The sequence below is a fragment of the Aphidius gifuensis genome, linkage group LG4, assembly GCF_014905175.1.
Source record: "Aphidius gifuensis isolate YNYX2018 linkage group LG4, ASM1490517v1, whole genome shotgun sequence".
In the NCBI taxonomy this organism is placed as follows: Eukaryota; Metazoa; Arthropoda; class Insecta; order Hymenoptera; family Braconidae; genus Aphidius; species Aphidius gifuensis.
The window spans coordinates 11,792,120-11,810,871 of NC_057791.1; the positions used below are offsets into that span (position 1 = coordinate 11,792,120).

The 18,752-nt window shown below is 36.7% G+C and overlaps 3 protein-coding genes and 1 pseudogene across 3 annotated transcripts; 3 read left to right on the top strand and 1 right to left on the bottom strand.

Annotated features, from left to right (window-relative positions):
* The first annotated feature begins 861 nt into the window (after window positions 1-861).
* Window positions 862-1,712, top strand: LOC122853852. The gene is made up of 3 exons (XM_044154265.1): window positions 862-1,069; window positions 1,233-1,372; window positions 1,434-1,712. Exons 1-3 carry the CDS (start codon window positions 862-864, stop codon window positions 1,710-1,712), a joined length of 627 nt encoding a protein of 208 aa, XP_044010200.1.
* Window positions 1,713-10,186: 8,474 nt separating this feature from the next.
* LOC122853853 (serine/threonine-protein phosphatase 2A 65 kDa regulatory subunit A alpha isoform-like) lies at window positions 10,187-11,786 on the bottom strand. Its single transcript, XM_044154266.1, has 3 exons — window positions 11,781-11,786; window positions 10,676-10,867; window positions 10,187-10,336 (listed from the first exon to the last, which is right to left on the bottom strand). Exons 1-3 carry the CDS (start codon window positions 11,784-11,786, stop codon window positions 10,187-10,189), a joined length of 348 nt encoding a protein of 115 aa, XP_044010201.1.
* A 1,367-nt stretch (window positions 11,787-13,153) lies between these two features.
* On the top strand, window positions 13,154-13,537 carry LOC122853854 (serine/arginine-rich splicing factor 6-like). Its single transcript, XM_044154267.1, has one exon. It carries the CDS (start codon window positions 13,154-13,156, stop codon window positions 13,535-13,537), a length of 384 nt encoding a protein of 127 aa, XP_044010202.1.
* Window positions 13,538-16,266: 2,729 nt separating this feature from the next.
* The window catches only part of LOC122855078, a 193,571-nt pseudogene continuing 191,085 nt past the window's right edge, over window positions 16,267-18,752 (top strand).

The window sequence follows — 18,752 nt, forward strand, 5'->3', positions numbered from 1 at the left end:
GAATGAAATGGCAAGAAAAACGCAATTCCTGAAATTGATTTTAAAGTTTAAAAAAAAAGTATACATATAAAAAATCTGTTTTTTTTTTTTATTAAAAAGTTTAATATTGATTTAAAAGGTTGATCAAAAGACAAAATATTTTTATCTGATCAATAATATTTTAAAATAAATTTCCAAGGAATTGGAGGGTTAGGGTTAGCTCTATGCCGATAATATACATATAAGCACGGTAGTTAATCTCGTTTCCCCCACTTTTTTTTTTTTTTCTCATACTTGGCTGCTTTCTTTGGCCAGTTTTTTTTCACGCATTTTGACCGCGCAGTTGCGCAGAAGTTAAAAAATAAATCCCCCTCATCGCTTGAAAAAAAAGAGGGAACAAAACAAGATGGTATGATATATGGAAAAGATAAACACATGTAGACATGTTTGTTGCGTTGTTGTTGGTTTGTTTACATGAGTATAACCTCTGTTTCGATATATTCAATTTTTCCATTTTATAAAAAAACAATTTTTTAAATAAAAGTTAACAATTCATCAACCCTTAAATTATCTATGATCACTATTATTATTATATTATTTATCAATAAATATTATAATACTAATATTATTATAAAATATTATATTATTCATAAATATTATTTATTTATTTATTTATTTATTTATTTATTTATTTAGCATTTATATTATCAAAAAAAATTTATTAAAATTAAAAATAAATGGAGGAATAGATGATGAATTAGCTGATGTGGGGGCTGTAGAATTGTTGCAGAACGTAGTTGATGTAGGTGTGTTTAATAATTGTAATGTCATCAGGTGAATTTGAAATATCCATATTGAAATATTGAAATTTGTTCATAGGATATGCTAGTCGATGATATATTGCTAAATGATGATGATAATGATTCATTTTATGATTCTGAGGTTTCTGACACTTCTGATGACAATGTTGATGATGATGATCCACGAGAACGTCGAGTTTTACATCGAATTCAAAATTACATTGAACTTACTGTTAATTTCTATGAAATAGAGAGTTTCGAGAACACTTTCGGCTTAAAAGACGTTATGTGTATAATTTACTAGGTAATTAATAATATATACACTTAAGTAACTAATTATTATTAATTATGATTGATAGTAATTAATTATATACAATTAGTACTATGAAAAATTTATTCTTTATTCATGATTGTACAACAATTAAATTTGATTATTTATTTTTTTTTTCGTAGATCAATTTGCTCAAACTAATTTTCTGATTAATAATGAGCCTCTGCCAAATGCAATACCTCATGAAAAAGCATTTTTAATGACTCTTTGGTACATGGCAAATACAGAATCATTTCGTCAGATTTCTGATCGATTTGATCTGGTAAAAAGCTCTGCCCATCGAGTTCTACAAAATACTCTGGATTTTTTAATTTCTCTTCAAGATCAGGTCTCATGACATCCATCAGAAACAGGAGATCAGCGAGGAGTTTCAGCAACTCCAAGATATTCTTGGTGTCATTGGATCAATTGATGGATGTCATATTAGAATTCGAAGACCAATTGAAAATCAAAGAGAATACATTAATAGAAAAAGATACTCGAGTATTTTATTACAAGGAGTAGTGAATAGTCAGAGACTGTTCACTGACGTTCACATAGGTGAGCCTGGATCAATGCATGATGCCAGAGTGCTGAGAAGATCACTGGTGTATGAGCCCTAACGGTACGGTCCAACCCTTTATGAACCGTTATCAAACGGTCGTCTTGAGGTTGGAATGTGCGCAAAAAAAACCAAAACAAACCCTTCTTAAACCTAAAAATAACCAAATGAGAACTAACTGTTAGTTAACTGTTCATAAACCTTCTTCAAACCCAAATATTTTGGATTCAAATAACTAACCGAAAACTAACCAGAAACTAACTCTTTTGGGTCACCATTTATGGTTTACTCATAGTTTATTTAGGGTTTGTTGGCGGTTAAATAAACTTAGTTTATTCGTAGTTGGTTAGCGGTTCGTTAACGGTAATTATCTGATTATATATTACAGTAAATAAATGACTGTATAAAGTCGTAGGGGCGTTGTGCTGTGACATTCATAGAACGGTTTGAGAAATAAATAAATATGCCCGCAAACCGTAGTCAGCATAACAAGTTTGGTTGACTAAGCGATATCTTATGGTTCGTCGCGGTCAGCCTAACGAAGACAGGACCTTTCCGTGGTGCCCCCATTGCGATCTATGAAGCACTGTCAAAGCACTGTTTCTGGATTATACAAACTTTGTCTATAAACCGTAGCTATGTAATCTGGTGTCTCTTATTAGGACGAAACAGACGAACGTTACAAATAGGTTGGAGAGAGTCAATCGATTTGTCTGTAAAACTCTCTCCTTAAGCAATTGACACGTCATCGTATTAGTGACGCAGAGATAGGGACAGAGGAATCATGTAGGACTTACTGGGACGAGATTGTGCTGTTGAGCTGATCATCGGTACGTCTCGTCTTAGTCTATTTAAGAGGGTTTAAGTAGGAGGCACTGGGACGAAATTGTGCTGCTGAGCTGATCATCGGTACGTTTCGTCTTAGTTTACTTAAAAAGAAATGAGAGATGAGTGCGTGATGTTGATGTCGTCTTCAACTACGCGCCTCATTTACTCACGATTGTTGCCGTGCGGTGCACTGGGGAAGGGGGGGTGAGATAGAGAGAGGAGACAAGGAGGAGTGCATCGTACGTAAAATAAAAATAAATAAACTAGTTTTTGGGTTACTGGCTCCGACCAAAATTTTGAAAGAAGTTTTGGGCGAGCTTTTGACGTAAAAATACACTCCTTACAGTCTAAAAACCATCTTGGATTTTGGACTGTTGAGTGCTCATCTCACTTATTTAAAAATACACTCCTTACAGTCTAAAAACCATCTTGGATTTTGGACTGTTGCGTGCTCATCTCACTTATTTGGTCCCGGCATCACTCTTGATATCGGACCTGTAGTGAGTCTCTCTAAAGCGTATCCACTAATCGTTCACATGTAGAATATAATAGTGAACGAGGAAGGGATGTAATCAAAAACAGAACTGCTTGCAAACGGGCCTGAATATGTCTTCTATTATAAACCTCTGGGTTCATACATATGAATGCACGTCCTGCACTAGCGACAAAAGATGTTCATCTCATTGCATCGATACACTGCGTATATGTAGAGTATGCAAATGTAGTGTCATTTTTACACCCACTTAGCAATACAGTCGAATATATCTTGCTAGTGGAGGAAACACAGCTTATGTAAATCAAAGTATAATAAAGTGTGCCAATATACACTATGCCAAGATTCCATAATGAAATGACCTTCTCTCACCGCAGTTGAGAGAAGAGAAAACAGCGATGATAGCGGAAACGATCGGTTGACAAACAAGTCTAACTGTGTTGACCAATCTAACTGCTTGAGCAATGTAGCAATATGGATAAAAGAGGGGGGGGGGGAAGATGGAGACGTGGTACAGCTGTAGCACGTTCCCCATTTTTTTTTTTTTTTTAAAGCAATACGTATGAATTAACTTACCATTTTTTTTTTTTTTTTTTTTTTAAGCAATACGTATGAATCATGTTCCCACCAGCAAATGTTCGAAAAAGTTTTCAATATATAAGGACACTGTCCTCACTATTTCAGAACTTTGCTTCCCAAAAGTCTCTGACTCTGACCAGAATTTTGGAAATTCTTTCTAATATATAGAGACACTGCTCTCATAGTTTCAATGAGTTCTGCACTCTTAGTCACTGACTTCCAGCAAATTTTTGAAAAGTTTCTAATATATAAGAACGTAGTTCTCACTATTTCGAAGCATTGCTATCCATCCCAATACCCAAGCAACTAATCTATACTTTATTCACAGGTCACTAATAAATAACTTTTTCCAGCCGAGTTTTCCTCAACTTTACTCTAACAAAAGTTGAACCACAAAACAATATGAAAAAGTCGCTTAATAGAAATTTTTCCGGAAGCAAAATCGGTCCCATGGATTTCCGGGGTGGGCCAGTTAACGATATAATCAGACCTCGTCCAGAGGCAACGAGGGATAGTATGGCAGAACGTCCAACGAGGGATAGTATGGCTACACGCCCAACGAGGGAACAACATCCCGCAATGGAACCCGCGCGTCCAAGACAGGGCAACACAGTCAACAAATGGAGCTGTCATCACCACAAATAGAATATAACGCCCGCGGTCCAAAATCCAACTCCCGGCGGCTCAGTTTGCTCCAAGAGAGGGAAATCGTTTGGTATCAGGGTAATGCAATTGAACATGGCCAGGTCGACAGTTGTGTCTGGTGAAGTTCGAGGGCTGATTGCTGCAAAGCATCTTGACATCTTGTTATTACAAGAACCATATGTCATGGCGCTTCAAGGCAAAAAGTCCATTCCAGGTTTCGGAAGTTTCAATACAATTTTTGTAGATTTCAGGAGTTCACCATGGGCAGCAGTTTCTATTTGTAATTCGTCGTATACAGGTCTCTTTATTTCAGAGCTCAGCAACTCACACTGTTCCTGTGTTGAGATCCGAGCACCCAATTTCTCCTTTTACGCCGTGTCAGTGTATTTCCAGTGCAAGGACAGGAGTAAAGAGCGGGAGAAACACCTCAGTCACCTTTCGAAAGTTCTTCATCGGCTGAGGGGGCAAAAAGTTTTGATAGGGTTAGATATTAATGCACATTCACCTCTTTGGAGCGGTGTTGAGACCGACGAAGAGGGAGAAATGCTTGAAGCATTTATTGCGGAACATAAACTTGTCATAGCTAATGACATTGCTCAAGGTCCAACGTATTGCACTGCTAGAGGATCGTCATTCATCGACATCACACTGGCAACGGCTGGACTTGATCAGATGGTTAGCAATTGGCAACTTCAATCTACATGGACGACTAGCGATCATGTGGCTGTAGACATCAGACTTGGAGCGCCAAGAGCGGATCGGGGCGATCGCGGTGCCACTCTCAATCGGTTCAACTTACGTCGGGCCGATTGGGAGAGGTTCAGCAGTTGTCTCCCAGAGCTTTCACGCTCCAAACTCAAAGTGCTCCAACTTAACTCCGCGGAAGATGTCGAAATAATGGCAAAGACACTTACGGAGGTACTCATCAGGGGCTGTGAGAAGTCAATGCCACGAAAGCGTCTTATACGCAAGAAGAATCCTTGGTGGACGGACGAACTCGAAGAGCAAAAGCGCTCAGTTTGCCAATTACGTCGCAAGGTCCGTAAAGATAAAAATAATTTAGAATTAGTATCATCATATAGGAAAACGCTAGGTAAATATAGAGATGCAACGAGGTCCGCGTGCATTCAGTACTGGCACGACTTTGTAGCATCCATAGGCAACAAGAATCCTTTCAGTTACGTTTTTAAATTACAAGCTGGGAAAATCCCTGTCAACAGTGCAATACATACTCTCCGCAAGGGAAATGGAGCGACCAAAACAATGCTGGAAACCGCCCAGCATCTTTTAGATACACACGTCCCAGATGACGAAGTAGAGATAGAATCACCAGAACAACGCGCCCTCAAGGAAAGAGTAAGGATTGCACCAGAGACACAGGACGCTCCAAAATTCGACATGCTAGATGTAGCAACCGCGATTAAATCTTTGAAAAACGGTAAATCACCCGGTCCTGACTTTATCGAAGTTGAGGTGTTTAAGAAGGCCTCCTCACTTCTGGACGAAATCGTACGCTTGTACAATGGACGTTTGGAATTCGGAGTTCTCCCGGGCGCGTGGAAAGAAGGTTCCCTCAGAACCTTCCTAAAGGGAAACGGAAAGGATCCTCGAGAAGCCAAGTCGTATAGGCCCATTTGCTTGCTATCGGTAATAGGGAAAGCTTTCGAAAAGCTATTAGTGACCCAACTTCGGACAAACGCGATGTCTTCGGAGAAACTCTCCGGTCGGCAGTTTGGCTTTATGGCTGAAAGGTCGACTGAGGATGCAATCGTGGAGTTACGCAGAATGGTTGACGTCAGTCCAGACAAATATACCGCTGTAGTGCTCTTTGATATCTCCGGGGCCTTTGACAATGTCTGGTGGCCGCTGATTTTTGACGGGTTGCATAGGAACGGTTGTCCTAAAAATATATACAAAGTAATCCTCAATTACTTTGAAAATCGAAGAGTTAAAATCCAGTGGGGAAACGAGGAAATTAGTAAATTAGCTTCAAAGGGTTGCCCACAGGGATCCGTAGCGGGACCAGCATTCTGGAATCTTCAGTTCGACGGCCTTCTCAAGGCACTGGAGAATAAAATTGGGGATAAATTCATCGTGTACGCTGATGACCTTCTGGTACTTGTTTCTGCATCATCGCAGAGGGGACTGGCAGAAGAAGCTCAGCACGTTACAAATTTAATTGTCGAATGGTGCGATAGCGCCAAGTTAAAATTATCTAGTAGTAAGACAGAAGCGATATTGGCGAAAGTGAACATGAAAGCGCCTGACGGAAGACGGAATGGACAGACCCCCCAACCCCGAATCCGTCAGAGGCAGATTGTCAACGTTACTCAAGGTAAAAAACGCAAAAGTAAACCTACTTTTGATCGCGAATTCATTATAAAGATTGGGGATCAAAGAATTAAATTCACTAACACCGTTAGATATTTGGGAGTATATTTTGATAAAGAAATGGGAGTCACTAGTCATTGCCAATATATCCAAGATAAAGTTGGATCTCTTGAAGGGAAACTCAGAAGAGTAGCGGGCTTTGGATGGGGATTAAACTTCAAAACCTTGAGTCGTTTGTATCGCGCTGTCTTCGTCCCAATAATGACATACGCGGCGGCCGGTTGGGTTGATCTTGTTCGCGCATCGGACAGGATCATACTTGACCGAGCGCAGCGTAGAGTTCTCATTTCACTAACTTCTTCTTATAGAACAGCCCCACTTACAGGACTTCAAGCCATTGCAGGAGCAATGCCAATAAGGATCGCCATGAACGAGAGAAGAGCAGCTTACATGCTGAGGAAGAACAAAGAAGTAACATTCAACGGGAAGCTCTACAGACCAGATCCAGAACAACCAAATTCAATTTTCAGATCAATCCAGGACGAGGCAATAGATGCATGGGACGCAGAGTATAAAGCAGCAGCAACAGGAAGGACCACACGTATTTTCTTCAAATCGAGATAAGAGATCGTTTAGATTGTGTGTTATTCAAGACTGACTTCTACGTGACGCAGGTCCTCACTGGCCATGGGGACTTTAACGGTTATTTAAGCAGATTTGGACTCAGGGACGGTGGGCCTTGTGATTGCGATGGAGAAAGTCAAGATGACATAGAACACTTTCTTCTTAAATGCCCCAAGTACGAACCTCAACGAGTCGCACTACTTGATGCATGTGGAAATGACGAATGGCCAGAGACAGCTAGGTCGCTTGTCTCAAATAAATCATTCGAAGTCTTCGCAAACTTTTGCTCTGAGTGTCTCTGGCTAAGAGAAGAAGAGCAAAAGGCCGTAAATTAAATCCGCTTCGAAAACTAACCACCTGGGATAAGTCGGAAATCTCAGGCAGAAATAAAAACAGGCTTGTAATCTTCGCAAGAAATCTGATTCATTCGGCTAGACATCTACGGTCGCGCACTCCCTGATTGTCTTTCTTCTGACGATTCAGGCAACTAATCAAATAATTTATTTTCAGCTTAAAAACTACCACTCTGTATCATAAACGCGTATGTGCAGAGTGAGAAAATGAAGAGGTGCCTTAGTCTTCTTGTACCTCTTAAAAAACCAGCGACTGATGGGCTGTCACAACGAGCGAGCCTTCCCGAGGTTCCCCGCGTGAGTACTTAGATTATCAACCATGCCGGGCTAGTGTGCGCACAGTGGTTGATAATGTGAGGAAACCGAATCGCTCAGTTACAAGCATGTAACCGGCTCTGGATTTTTGCAAGTCTGTGATCTTGTCAGTGAAGTATCTGAGAGAGGGATGGGGTGACGATTTTTCTGTTGCAGCGGGCTTCGGTCTTCTGCGGCAGACACGTGACGGTATTCTGCCATATGCGTGAGTGACCACCATAAGGTGCGAACTGAAATTATTTATGTATAAAGTCGTTTACATTGAAAATAATCTGGAACTATGGATAAATAACAAGGTTTCAATGATAATTTATTGTTTTAGTCATATGAATTGTAACCGATTTTCTGACCTGCACGGCGAGAACTATCGGCCAAGGTTAACAACGAGGATTTCTCACCATCCTCCTCAAAATCACCGGGGGGAGCCATGTTGGTTATCTCGGAAGCCAACAGCCGTAGGAGTAACGAGAACAAAATACGAGAACCTAACTCAGTCTTAGAAATGGTAGAGGGGCGCGGTCCACCCGATCGGACTATGAAATACGTAACCAAACCTGAGGGAACTATCGTGAACCAAGTATAGTGTTACATACGCCTATATTACATTGCGACTATACTATAGCAAGATACTGACGTCACAAGTATCCTAAGTGTAGGAGCAAATATTCTACATGTGAGATATGTATTTTGTATAGGGAACCATACAGCGATCCATCCGTGACCAGGCCTTACACATACGTTGCCATTGCAATAATAATATATCTCAATATTATTATTATTGTTATTATTTACAGCGATCCATTCGTGAACTCACACATACACATTTATGTGTAATGGTGGTCTAACCATCACATACATATTATGTAGCGAGAATATAATAATAATTATTATTATAATGAGAGAACCATATAGCGTGATCATTAGTATTAGTCTGTCATTGGAAATTCAAGCAGAGTTTCACCAGGACTTAACGTCTGATACCTAGGGAGCCTTTACGAGAGATCCAAACGATGTCGAGAGAACCAGTAGTGAACCAAGAGAGCCAGTCAAGAGAAGAGAAGTGATCAGTTCGAGAGCCAGACAAGTTGTGTCGTCTAACGATAGCGTTCTGTGCTAAGCTACTGTGAGTCCTCTGAATCCCCACTCGCGCGCTCTCCCACCTATCGTCCCGGACATGCGCAGCACGCTTTCCTAGCCCGCAACACGAATAGGTATCCGATCCAGCCCGTAGCCTTCGGAGAGTTCGTCTTTTTGACGGATGGAGGGGAAAACTAGCACCGGACGAGGTTTAACGTATCAAGTCTACTACGGGACCTCGAATATATACGAAACATGTGCCACACTGACACCACTCGTAGTAGACTTGACCCTCCACAGTGCCTATGCGGTGAACCTTAGAATTATTAACAATTAACTCCTATTAATTGTTAACAATTCAGTTGACATGCAAATAAATAATTAGAGCTCTTTTGTTAATTATTTATTTCGAGAACCAGTGAAATAATAAATTTCGTTACAGAATATAGTCACAATATACAATATTGTATAGACACGATGCAAATAAAAAATACATAGAAAGAACAGAAAAAAATTATGCAATAGAAAAATTCTATCATCATGGATGTATATATTCAGAATCTCCAGAATCTATTTCAGAATCTTCCATAGATTGATTTCTCAAAGGTTCTTCTTCTTCTCATCCGCTTCTAACTGGTGATTCACTCACTAGAACATAAACTGTGGATAACATAAACTTATTAATAGTCCGTGAGTAGGTTGCAAAAAACCTGAACAGAACCGTATATTACAAAAATACGTTCAATGGTAGTCCTCGAGACCCAGAACACGTTGCACCTATTGGTTTCCGTTTTAATGACCTGCCGTCCACAGGTAAGCCAGGTAAAAAATCGATAATTTGCACAGCTCGAAATTACTTAATTTTTTATTTAATACTTTTAATTTTATTAATTTAAGTTAATTTTGTAATCCCTACTAAAGTAATTGGCACCCGACCGAGATATTCATTTTTTAAAATTGAAAAGTATACGAATTATTATTATTATTTTGCCTCATATAATAATAATAATTCGTATACTTTTCAATTTTCAAAAATTAATATCTCGGTCTGGTGCCAATTAATTTAGTAGGGATTACAAAATTAACTTAAATTAATAAAATTGAAAGTATTAAATAAAAAATTAAGTAATTTCGAGCTGTGCAAATCGATTTACCTGGCTTACGGACGGCAGGAATTACGGAAACCAATAGGTAACTGTTCTGGGCTCCCCATGAACATATTTTTGTAATAACGGTTCTGTTCAGGTTTTACAACTCACAAATCTACAATGTTGATGTTCTTTACGTAAGCTAATCACCAGATGTCAAACGTTGTACCAATGGAACAAAATGATCTTCACGATATGCTGGACTGTGTTGACTTGCAAGATTACGCAAAGATTCAACTGCTTTGTCACGTACGACTGTTTCATCAACAGTCGCCAATGCTTCAAGTGGTGGCTAAAATTTATTATTTTCAATTACAATTGTAATGTAAATAAATAAAACGAAAATTTTATTATTGTCTCGTTTACTTGAATGTAATATTTTTGTTGCTCTTTTTTTTGACGTTTAAATAATATTCTTTCAAGTAGATAATTAATTTTATAGAAAGGAAAAAAAAAAATTCAAATTAATGGTAAAGTGGGTATGTTAGTTTTTACATTTAAACATGTGAAAAACAAAGCTAAAGTATGCTTGTATTCATCTTTAATTAATTATTCAAGCTATAGTCTAATCAATAATGTTAAATTGTTGAATGTCAATTTAAATAATTATCTTTTCTTTTCAAATACTTACCAATAAACAATAAACATGATCAAGTCGACCTACAAGTGGTGTGAATGTACCAAGTTGTTCAGCGAGTGCCAATTGAACTTCATCTCCATTATAAATTGTCTCTGTCAAAAACGGCATCAACTCACTACAAGTACGTTCAGCACCAAGTGCCAAGGCAATCGTTAAAAGTTTTTTGATTGAATTCAATCGCAGCTATAAAATAAAAAACCTCACTGTTACAAATACTTGCTGACTAAGATCGAGTTGTTTTTGTTTTTTTCAAATATAAAAAACTTTGGTAATATTTGAAATAATAATTATTGTACTTACTAGTAAATTTTTATTTTATAATTCATCTATCAAAACTGCAATTGGAAGGAAACCTGGAACAACTATGTACATAACAAGCGGTGATCAAAAATGCGTTCGATTATAAATGTGTGAGTGAACTTGACAACTTTTTTTTTTAATCAAGCATGTGTATGTGCGAGGTTGTATGTGGTTCTCCATGAACCAAAAGAACACAAAAGAATACATAGATTGTCATATCATGAAAATATTCAACTGATGAAAAAAAAACTTCTAGTTTGTCCGCTTAAAAATAGTCAAACAGATAATCTATTAATAACAACTATTATATTTTCTCCGTCATCGATCCCATGCCGGAAAAGTTTCTCCGCCATCAATCTCATGCCGGAGTAATTTCTCTGAAAATGGGCCAACAACGGAATAATGCCGGAAAAAGCCGGAGTCATGGTGGAGAAATATTTCTACCAGGGATAGGTCGTCTGACATTAGTAGATGTAATCCAACCACAAACGAACCCTATAAAAACTTCAAACTTCAGAATAACCCGAGGGGAAAGTCACTTATGTAATCTGGTGTACATCGGGAGAAGAATCTCCAATAATCTCTTGTAATCTTACAGAAATGATTACGGAAAAATCGTGTAATCGATGTAATCTAAAGTACTCTTGTAATCTTTTGTAATCATCAATAATCTTTAAAAATTTTTTGTAATCACCAGTAATCTTACGTCGTATATCTGTAATCTGCGAAAATTTCTTGTAATCTTGATATGATTACAGAAAGTCTCAATAATCTACCTGATGCGCATGTATAGTACACTCATTTTTTTTATTTTATTTTTTTTTATTCTTCTTCGAATTTCAAGTGTAATCATAAAATATTACAGGGAATCATTATAAAGATTGCATGATTACCAGTATTCTGAAATCTGGTGTACACTAAATTTTGGAGTGACTTCCCCCTCGAGTAAATCGCATATTTTATTGACAAAACAATTTTATTAGGATCGTAGCTCAATACACATTCCAGTCAACGCAAATTCTGATCGAGGAAAAAGAAATAAGAGCAGTCGAACTAGAGAAGAAGATAAAGGAGTTCAAGTTCACACTTTTTTAAGAAAACTTCTTGAGAACCACGATCAACATGAAAAAAAACAGAAAATTTCGAAACGAATGTTAAAGAAATAGAGATTAATGTCAAAGCAACTGTAAAGGAAATGGAAACTTCAAAAGCGGAATTGTCACAAGTACTGACTATTCTATCAAAATTTGATAGTATAGGTAATTTTTATATTATTTCTTTCAAGTCAGATTTAAATTTTTCTTGCAAGAAAAACTGAAAAAAAAATTAATTTGTAATTTTTATCAACATTTTATTTTGTATATCAAGCCGAAGAAAACAAAACAAAACCAGAGCCATTCATTGACGGATCTGGTTTACCAGCTGTTGGATTTACGAGACACATTCCAGACTCCGACAAACAAGAAGTATGAAATAATTTTTTTATTCACACAAGTGATTCATGCTATTTGAGTCAACACTCGACTTTAATAACAAAAAACCAACTATCGTAACTCACGTACGATTAATTCTATTTACAGACTCATATAGGACAAGATAAATGGATAGACTATGCCAGCTGGTGCATGGTCAGAACTCGCGCAGGAGCTTCGGAAAGTAAATTCATTAAAGGCTTGATGTCTATAATTTACACTTCTGATGAAATAATAAATTCCAGTGCTTTGGGACAAGTCTCGAATCGAGAAAAAGTTGTAGAAAAACGACCTGCTTTGGATCCTATACGCATGCTGGCTCTTCAAGGTAATCTTCATCATATTTATGTTATACTACTCATTAAATTATTGACCACTGATGATTTGGTAAAAATTTTTAGATAGTCTTACTTGGTATAAGCAAATGCACAATAAAGGAATTACTCTAGTTCAGTGTAGAATCGATGCTGAAGAAGCCTTAAAAGAATATGTGGGCAGTAAAATAACGGACTCCAGAAAGCCAACCAAACCAAGAAAGGTAATAAGCTATACCATTTAATAATAATAATTAGATAATAAAAATAATAATCATACCATAATCGTAAATGATGTAATAATATTTCAGCCTGCTAACGAACAGAAGAAAAAAAAAAGAATGATGAAGAAAAAAAAAACCACCCACCAGAAAACTAAAGCGATGTTTGCCACAAAAAATGTATTCAACAGTGGCCACAGCAACAGCCATGATGGCAGTCAAAGCCGTAGCCGGAGTCAGAGCCACAGCCGTAGTTACAGAAGTCGTAGCCGCAGTCTTAGCTGTAGTCGTCGTAGTCGTAGTCTCAGCCGTAGTCGTAGTGTCAGCCGTAGTCGTAGTCGTAGTCGTAGTCGTAGTCGTAGTCGTAGTCGTAGTCGTAGTCGTAGTCGTAGTCGTAGTCGTAGTCGTAGTCGTAGTCGTAGTCGTAGTCGTAGTCGTAGTCGTAGTCGTAGTCGTACCCAGGTAGGATCCCACAAGGGTGAACGGCCGTGCCAGGCTTGTTACAAGCTTGTGTTTCCTAGCCTTGGTGGACTAGAATGTGCCTAGCTTGGCACAGAGAATTTTTCCAGTCATTGCACAAGACTTGTTAATCTAGGCTTGTACCAAGCCTGTGTCGATTGTTATTTCCAAGCCTCACACAAGGTTAAAAATTCCAAGCTCGTGTCAAGCTTGTATTTACAGTAATTGCACAAGACTTGTTATTCCAGGCTTGTACCAAGCCTGTGACAATCGTTAATTCCAAGCCTTAAACAAGGTTGAAATTTCCAAGATTGTGTCAAGCCTGTATTTACAGTCACTGCACAAGACTTGTTAGTCCAGGCTTGTAACAAGCATGTGTCAATCGTTAATTCCAAGCCTCACACAAGGTTAAAAATTCCAAGCTCGTGTCAAGCTTGTGATAATCGTTAGTTCCAAGCCTCACACAAGATTAAAAATTTCAAGGTTGTGTCAAGCCTGTTTTTCCAGTCACTCGACAAGCCTTGTTAATCCAGGCTCGACACAAGACTGTCTCCTTGATTTTTCCCGCCCTCACACGAGCCTCGTAATACAGCCTTGTTTCAAGCTGGTGCCCATTGTTTCACCAAGCCCGACACGAGACTTGACTTATGCATATATTTAACTCAAAATTCGGCTCCTAGCCTCCGTAAAAAAAATATTATAGTAATTAGATATATAAATTTAATATAAATTTCAAATAAAAATTATCAGGCTTTGACTATTGTGTGAGGCATTCGCGAGGACTGTGTGTTTAGTCTCAATAGAATTTATTTATATAAAAAATTTTGACGACCACTTTTATCAATACCCCGATTGTCGACATGATAGTGCATTGGACTTCCACGTGAGAGGCCCCGGATCGATCCCGCGTCGCGTCCCTAGTTTTTCGTTTAATTATTATCGTTTAATAGAATTGTCTGAATTAAAAAATAACAATGTCGGAATTATTAAATTAACAATAATAATAGATTATTTATTTATATTTTTTTTTAAATTGTTTTTGGAAGCTTGAGTCAAGCCCGAGGCACAAGGCTGGAATACGAGTCTTGACACGAGGCTGGGACACGAGCCTTGGCACAAGGCTTGTCATCAAGCTTGTAACATAGGCACATTTCCAATCACTTAACAACCTTGGCACAAGCTTGTAGTACAAGCTAGACACAAGCATGTGAGCCTTGTGCACAAGCTTGTCCCAGGCCTGGCACAATCGTTTACTCTTACCTGGGTAGTCGTAGTCGTAGTCGTAGCCATATTAAAAAAAAAAAAAATTATTTTGTTATGTGTAGTTAAGCTTAGGTACATAATTGTTTTATCTTTTTAATTTTTTTAATTCAGTTTTAGAAAAAACTATAAGTTAAATTTATTCAAAAACTTGACAGAATGTTTAAAGTGATTGCAAATACGCCTGAATCTTTCTCTTCCAAAATTCGAATTATCTGTATTGATATTATTTTTAAAATCATAATTTCCGAATTATGAAAGAGTAAAACAGGCGTACTTTTTAATCGATAATTAAACATTCTGTTAAATTTTTAAATAAATCAAACACATAGTTTTTTGTTGAGAATTTTAACACTGATAATTTTATAATTCAATAAATAAAACATTATACGTTTAATTTCCGAAATATATTTCTTCAATTATGTTTATATTTATAACACTCAACAATGCTTTCGTCAAATAAAAAGATTAAAAAGAAAAATCCGTAAATGTTCTTTATATGTATACGTAGCATGTACATTGTTAAATAATTAAATAACTATAAGTTTATAAGTTTTTTTTTGGCATAGTATGAAAAAAAAGCATGAAAAGAAGTAAATAAAACAATAGAATTATGTAAAATGTAATTGAGTTTCTCAAAAATCTATCTCATACAGACTCATTAAATATTAAATAATTTGTAATACTTTGTATCTTAAAAAAAAAAATTGAAACCCCAATCCTTCTCATTGAATTGAAAAATTCGTAAAAACTCATCAAATATTACAGTCCCATAAAATGTGATAAAAGACAGAATTTTGTTTTTGTGCCTCATAGATTTTCATAAAACACGAAAAAAAAAAATTTCACCCCATAAAATATCATTGGAAAATTATTTTTTTTTTACATCTCATAAGAACATATGAAATCTTGAAAACTTAACAGATAAAAGTTTTATCATATTCAATGAGACAAAAACTAGGACACTTACAACTATTGAATCTTGGTAAAATCGGGTACATCATATTTTTTTAAAAAGATTTTGTGAGACATTTCGAGGTGGGTGAGTAGTGAGTAGTGAGTAGTAGCCCCCTCTCCCAAAGTAACATTCGCTTCTCGTATCGTATATAGTCGTGGTTGGTGATGGTGAGCAGGAGTAGACTGGGTATAAGCAGAGTGAAGCCACCGAGGTCCCATTAGTCCGACATTTTGTGCTCGCCGTATGGAGTGGGTATAAGGGGGTTCTGTCACTTCCGAGGTAAAAATCATCTATGGCTCCACTCTGCTTATACCCACTCTAAGCAGTAGTGAGCAGTGGAGGTGGTATTTCACTGGCGGTCGTCCGCCGTGGAAGAAAGCTCCCAATAATCCGTAGAAGCAACGTAGATTTTTTTTATACATTTACATTATCTTGTTAAAAAAAAAAAGTTGTAGGGTTGTGCCCCAGTGTATAAGGCAGTAGAAAATCGTATAAATAAACAAATGAAATAATTAAAAAAGCAATATTGTGCCCAGGGCTTATACTGAAACACTAAGAATAAATGAATTCCGCTTGGATAAATTTGTAGTTGAGCAAAATGACAGCAGCCGACTCATCAACGGACGACAGTCTTTATCCAATTGCAGTTTTAATAGATGAATTATAAAATAAAAATTTACTAGTGAGTACAATAATTATTATTTTTCAAATATTATCAAATTTTTTTATATTTGAAAAAAACAAAAACAACTCGATCTTAGTCAGCAAGTATTTGTAACAGTGAGGTTACGACTGCAGCAGTTTTTTTTTATTAATTTCATCAGTTGACCGACAATAATATGATAAACAATTCATTTTATTTCAATTAATGAATATATTTTTATTTTATAGCTGCGATTTAATTCAATCAAAAAACTTTTAACGATTGTCTTGGCACTTGGTGCTGAACGTACTTGTAGTGAGTCGATGCCTTTTTTGACAGAGACAATTTATAATGGAGATAAAGTTTTTGGTACATCCACACCACTTGTAGGTCGACTGGATCATGTTTATTGTTTATTGGTAAGTATTTGAAAAAAAAATATAATTATTTAAATTGACATTCAACAATTTAACATTATTGATTAGACTCTAGCTTGATTCATTAATTAAAAATAAATACAAACATACTTTAGCTTTGTTTTTCACATGTTTAAATGTAAAAACTAACATACTCACTTTACCATTAATTTGATTTTTTTTTTCTTTTTATAAAATTAATTATCTACTTGAAAGAAGCCAACGATATGGCACTGCGGTTAAGGTTCGAGCTTTGTGACAGGGAGGTCACGGGTTTGAACCCGACCACCGACGCCATGTATCGAGTGGTAGGTGCAAGCCGGCTGTACTGCCCAGGTTTTTCATGGTTTCCCTGGGCTATAATAGAAATCGGGTACAGTTTGAACGCATTACAAAAGTCGACATCCATGACTGTCGCAAAATGATTTGTAAGGAGTTGACGGTTGGAAATACAGAAAACAAGACGTGAGGCACACCATGTTAAAAACATCTTCATGAAAAAAGAAGTGTAGCACGTTAAATACGACTCATTTACTCATTTTTTTTTTACTCATCTAGTTGAAAGAATATTATTTAAACGTCAAAAAAAAGAGCAAAAAAAATTTTACATTCAAGTAAACAAGACAATAATAAAATTTTCGTTTTATTTATTTACATCAATTGTAATTAAAATTATTAAATTTTAGATACCACTTGAAGCATTAGCAGCTGTTGAAGAAACAGTTGTACGTGACAAAGCAGTTGAATCGTTGCGTAATATTGCAAGTCAACACAGTCCAGCATATCGTGACGATCATTTTGTTCCATTGGTACAACGTTTGACATCTGGGGTGCTATTTTTAGTCCCGTATTGCGGGAGTTATTGCGAGTCCTGCAATAACGATTCGCCGAGAAAAAATATTAGTCGCGATAGAAAAACATGAAGGCGCTTTTTGTTGCTTTCATGTAAATTTTACTTAATTTTTGCGATTGCATACCACTATGGCAGCTTTACATGAAAGCAACAACAAGCGCCTTCATGTTTTCCTATTGCGACTAAAATTCCTTGTCGGCGAATCGTTATTGTGGGACCCGCAATAACTCCGGCAATAAGGGACCAAGAATAGCACTCCTGGTGATTAGCTTACGTCAAGAACATCAGCATGTGGTTTAATAAGTTTATGTTATCCACATGTAAGTGGTTCTAGTGAGTGAATCACCAGTTAGAAGAGGACGGGAAGAAGAAGAACCTTTGAGAAATCAATCTATGGAAGATTCTGAATATATACATCCATAATGATAGAACTTTTATATTGCATAATTTTTTTCTGTTCTTTCTATGTATTTTTTATTTGTATCGTCTCTATACAATATTGTATATTGTGATTATATTCATATGACTAAAACAATAAATTATCATTGAAACCTTGTTATTTATCCATAGTTCCAGATTATTTTCAATGTGAACGAGTTTATACAGTCATTTATTTACTGTAATATATAATTAGATAATTACCGTTAACGAACCACTAATCAACTACGAATAAACTAAGTCTAATTAACTGCCAACGAACCACCAACGAACCCTAAATAAACTATGAGTAAACCATAAATGGTGACCCAAAAGAGTTAGTTTCTGGTTTGTTTTCAGTTAGTTATTTGAATCCAAAATATTCGGGTTTGAACAAGGTTTATCAACAGTTAACTAACAGTTAGTTCTCATTCGGTTATTTTTAGGTTTAAGAAGGGTTTGTTTTCGTTTTTTTTTGCGCACATTCCAACCTCGAGACAACCGTTTGATAACGGTTTATGAGGGGTTGGATCGTACCGTTAGGGCAATTGTAACCTTCCTGTTTCACCGATTGAAAATGTTTTATATACCATCTATAGTAAACAAAAAAAACTAAACCAGTCAACATAAGTACAATCAGGTTCAAACAATGCGTAGCAGGCGTAATATATTTTTTAAAATGCATGTACAAGCTCGAGGTACCACTATTGCACAAATCGTAAACAGTACTCATATGTAAAGAGTACACAAATATA

Bases quoted from the DNA above. Each gene is read 5' to 3' on its own strand.
- LOC122853854 (XM_044154267.1), top strand. From the start codon at position 13,154: ATGTTTGCCACAAAAAATGTATTCAACAGTGGCCACAGCAACAGCCAT.
- LOC122853852 (XM_044154265.1), top strand. From the start codon at position 862: ATGCTAGTCGATGATATATTGCTAAATGATGATGATAATGATTCATTT. The intron at 1,070-1,232 runs GTATAATTTACT...TTTTTTTCGTAG, and splicing joins CGGCTTAAAAGACGTTATGT to ATCAATTTGCTCAAACTAAT. The intron at 1,373-1,433 runs GTAAAAAGCTCT...TTTCTCTTCAAG, and splicing joins TTTCTGATCGATTTGATCTG to ATCAGGTCTCATGACATCCA.
- LOC122853853 (XM_044154266.1), bottom strand. The intron at 10,337-10,675 runs GTAAGTATTTGA...AATAAATTTTAG, and splicing joins ATCATGTTTATTGTTTATTG to CCACCACTTGAAGCATTGGC.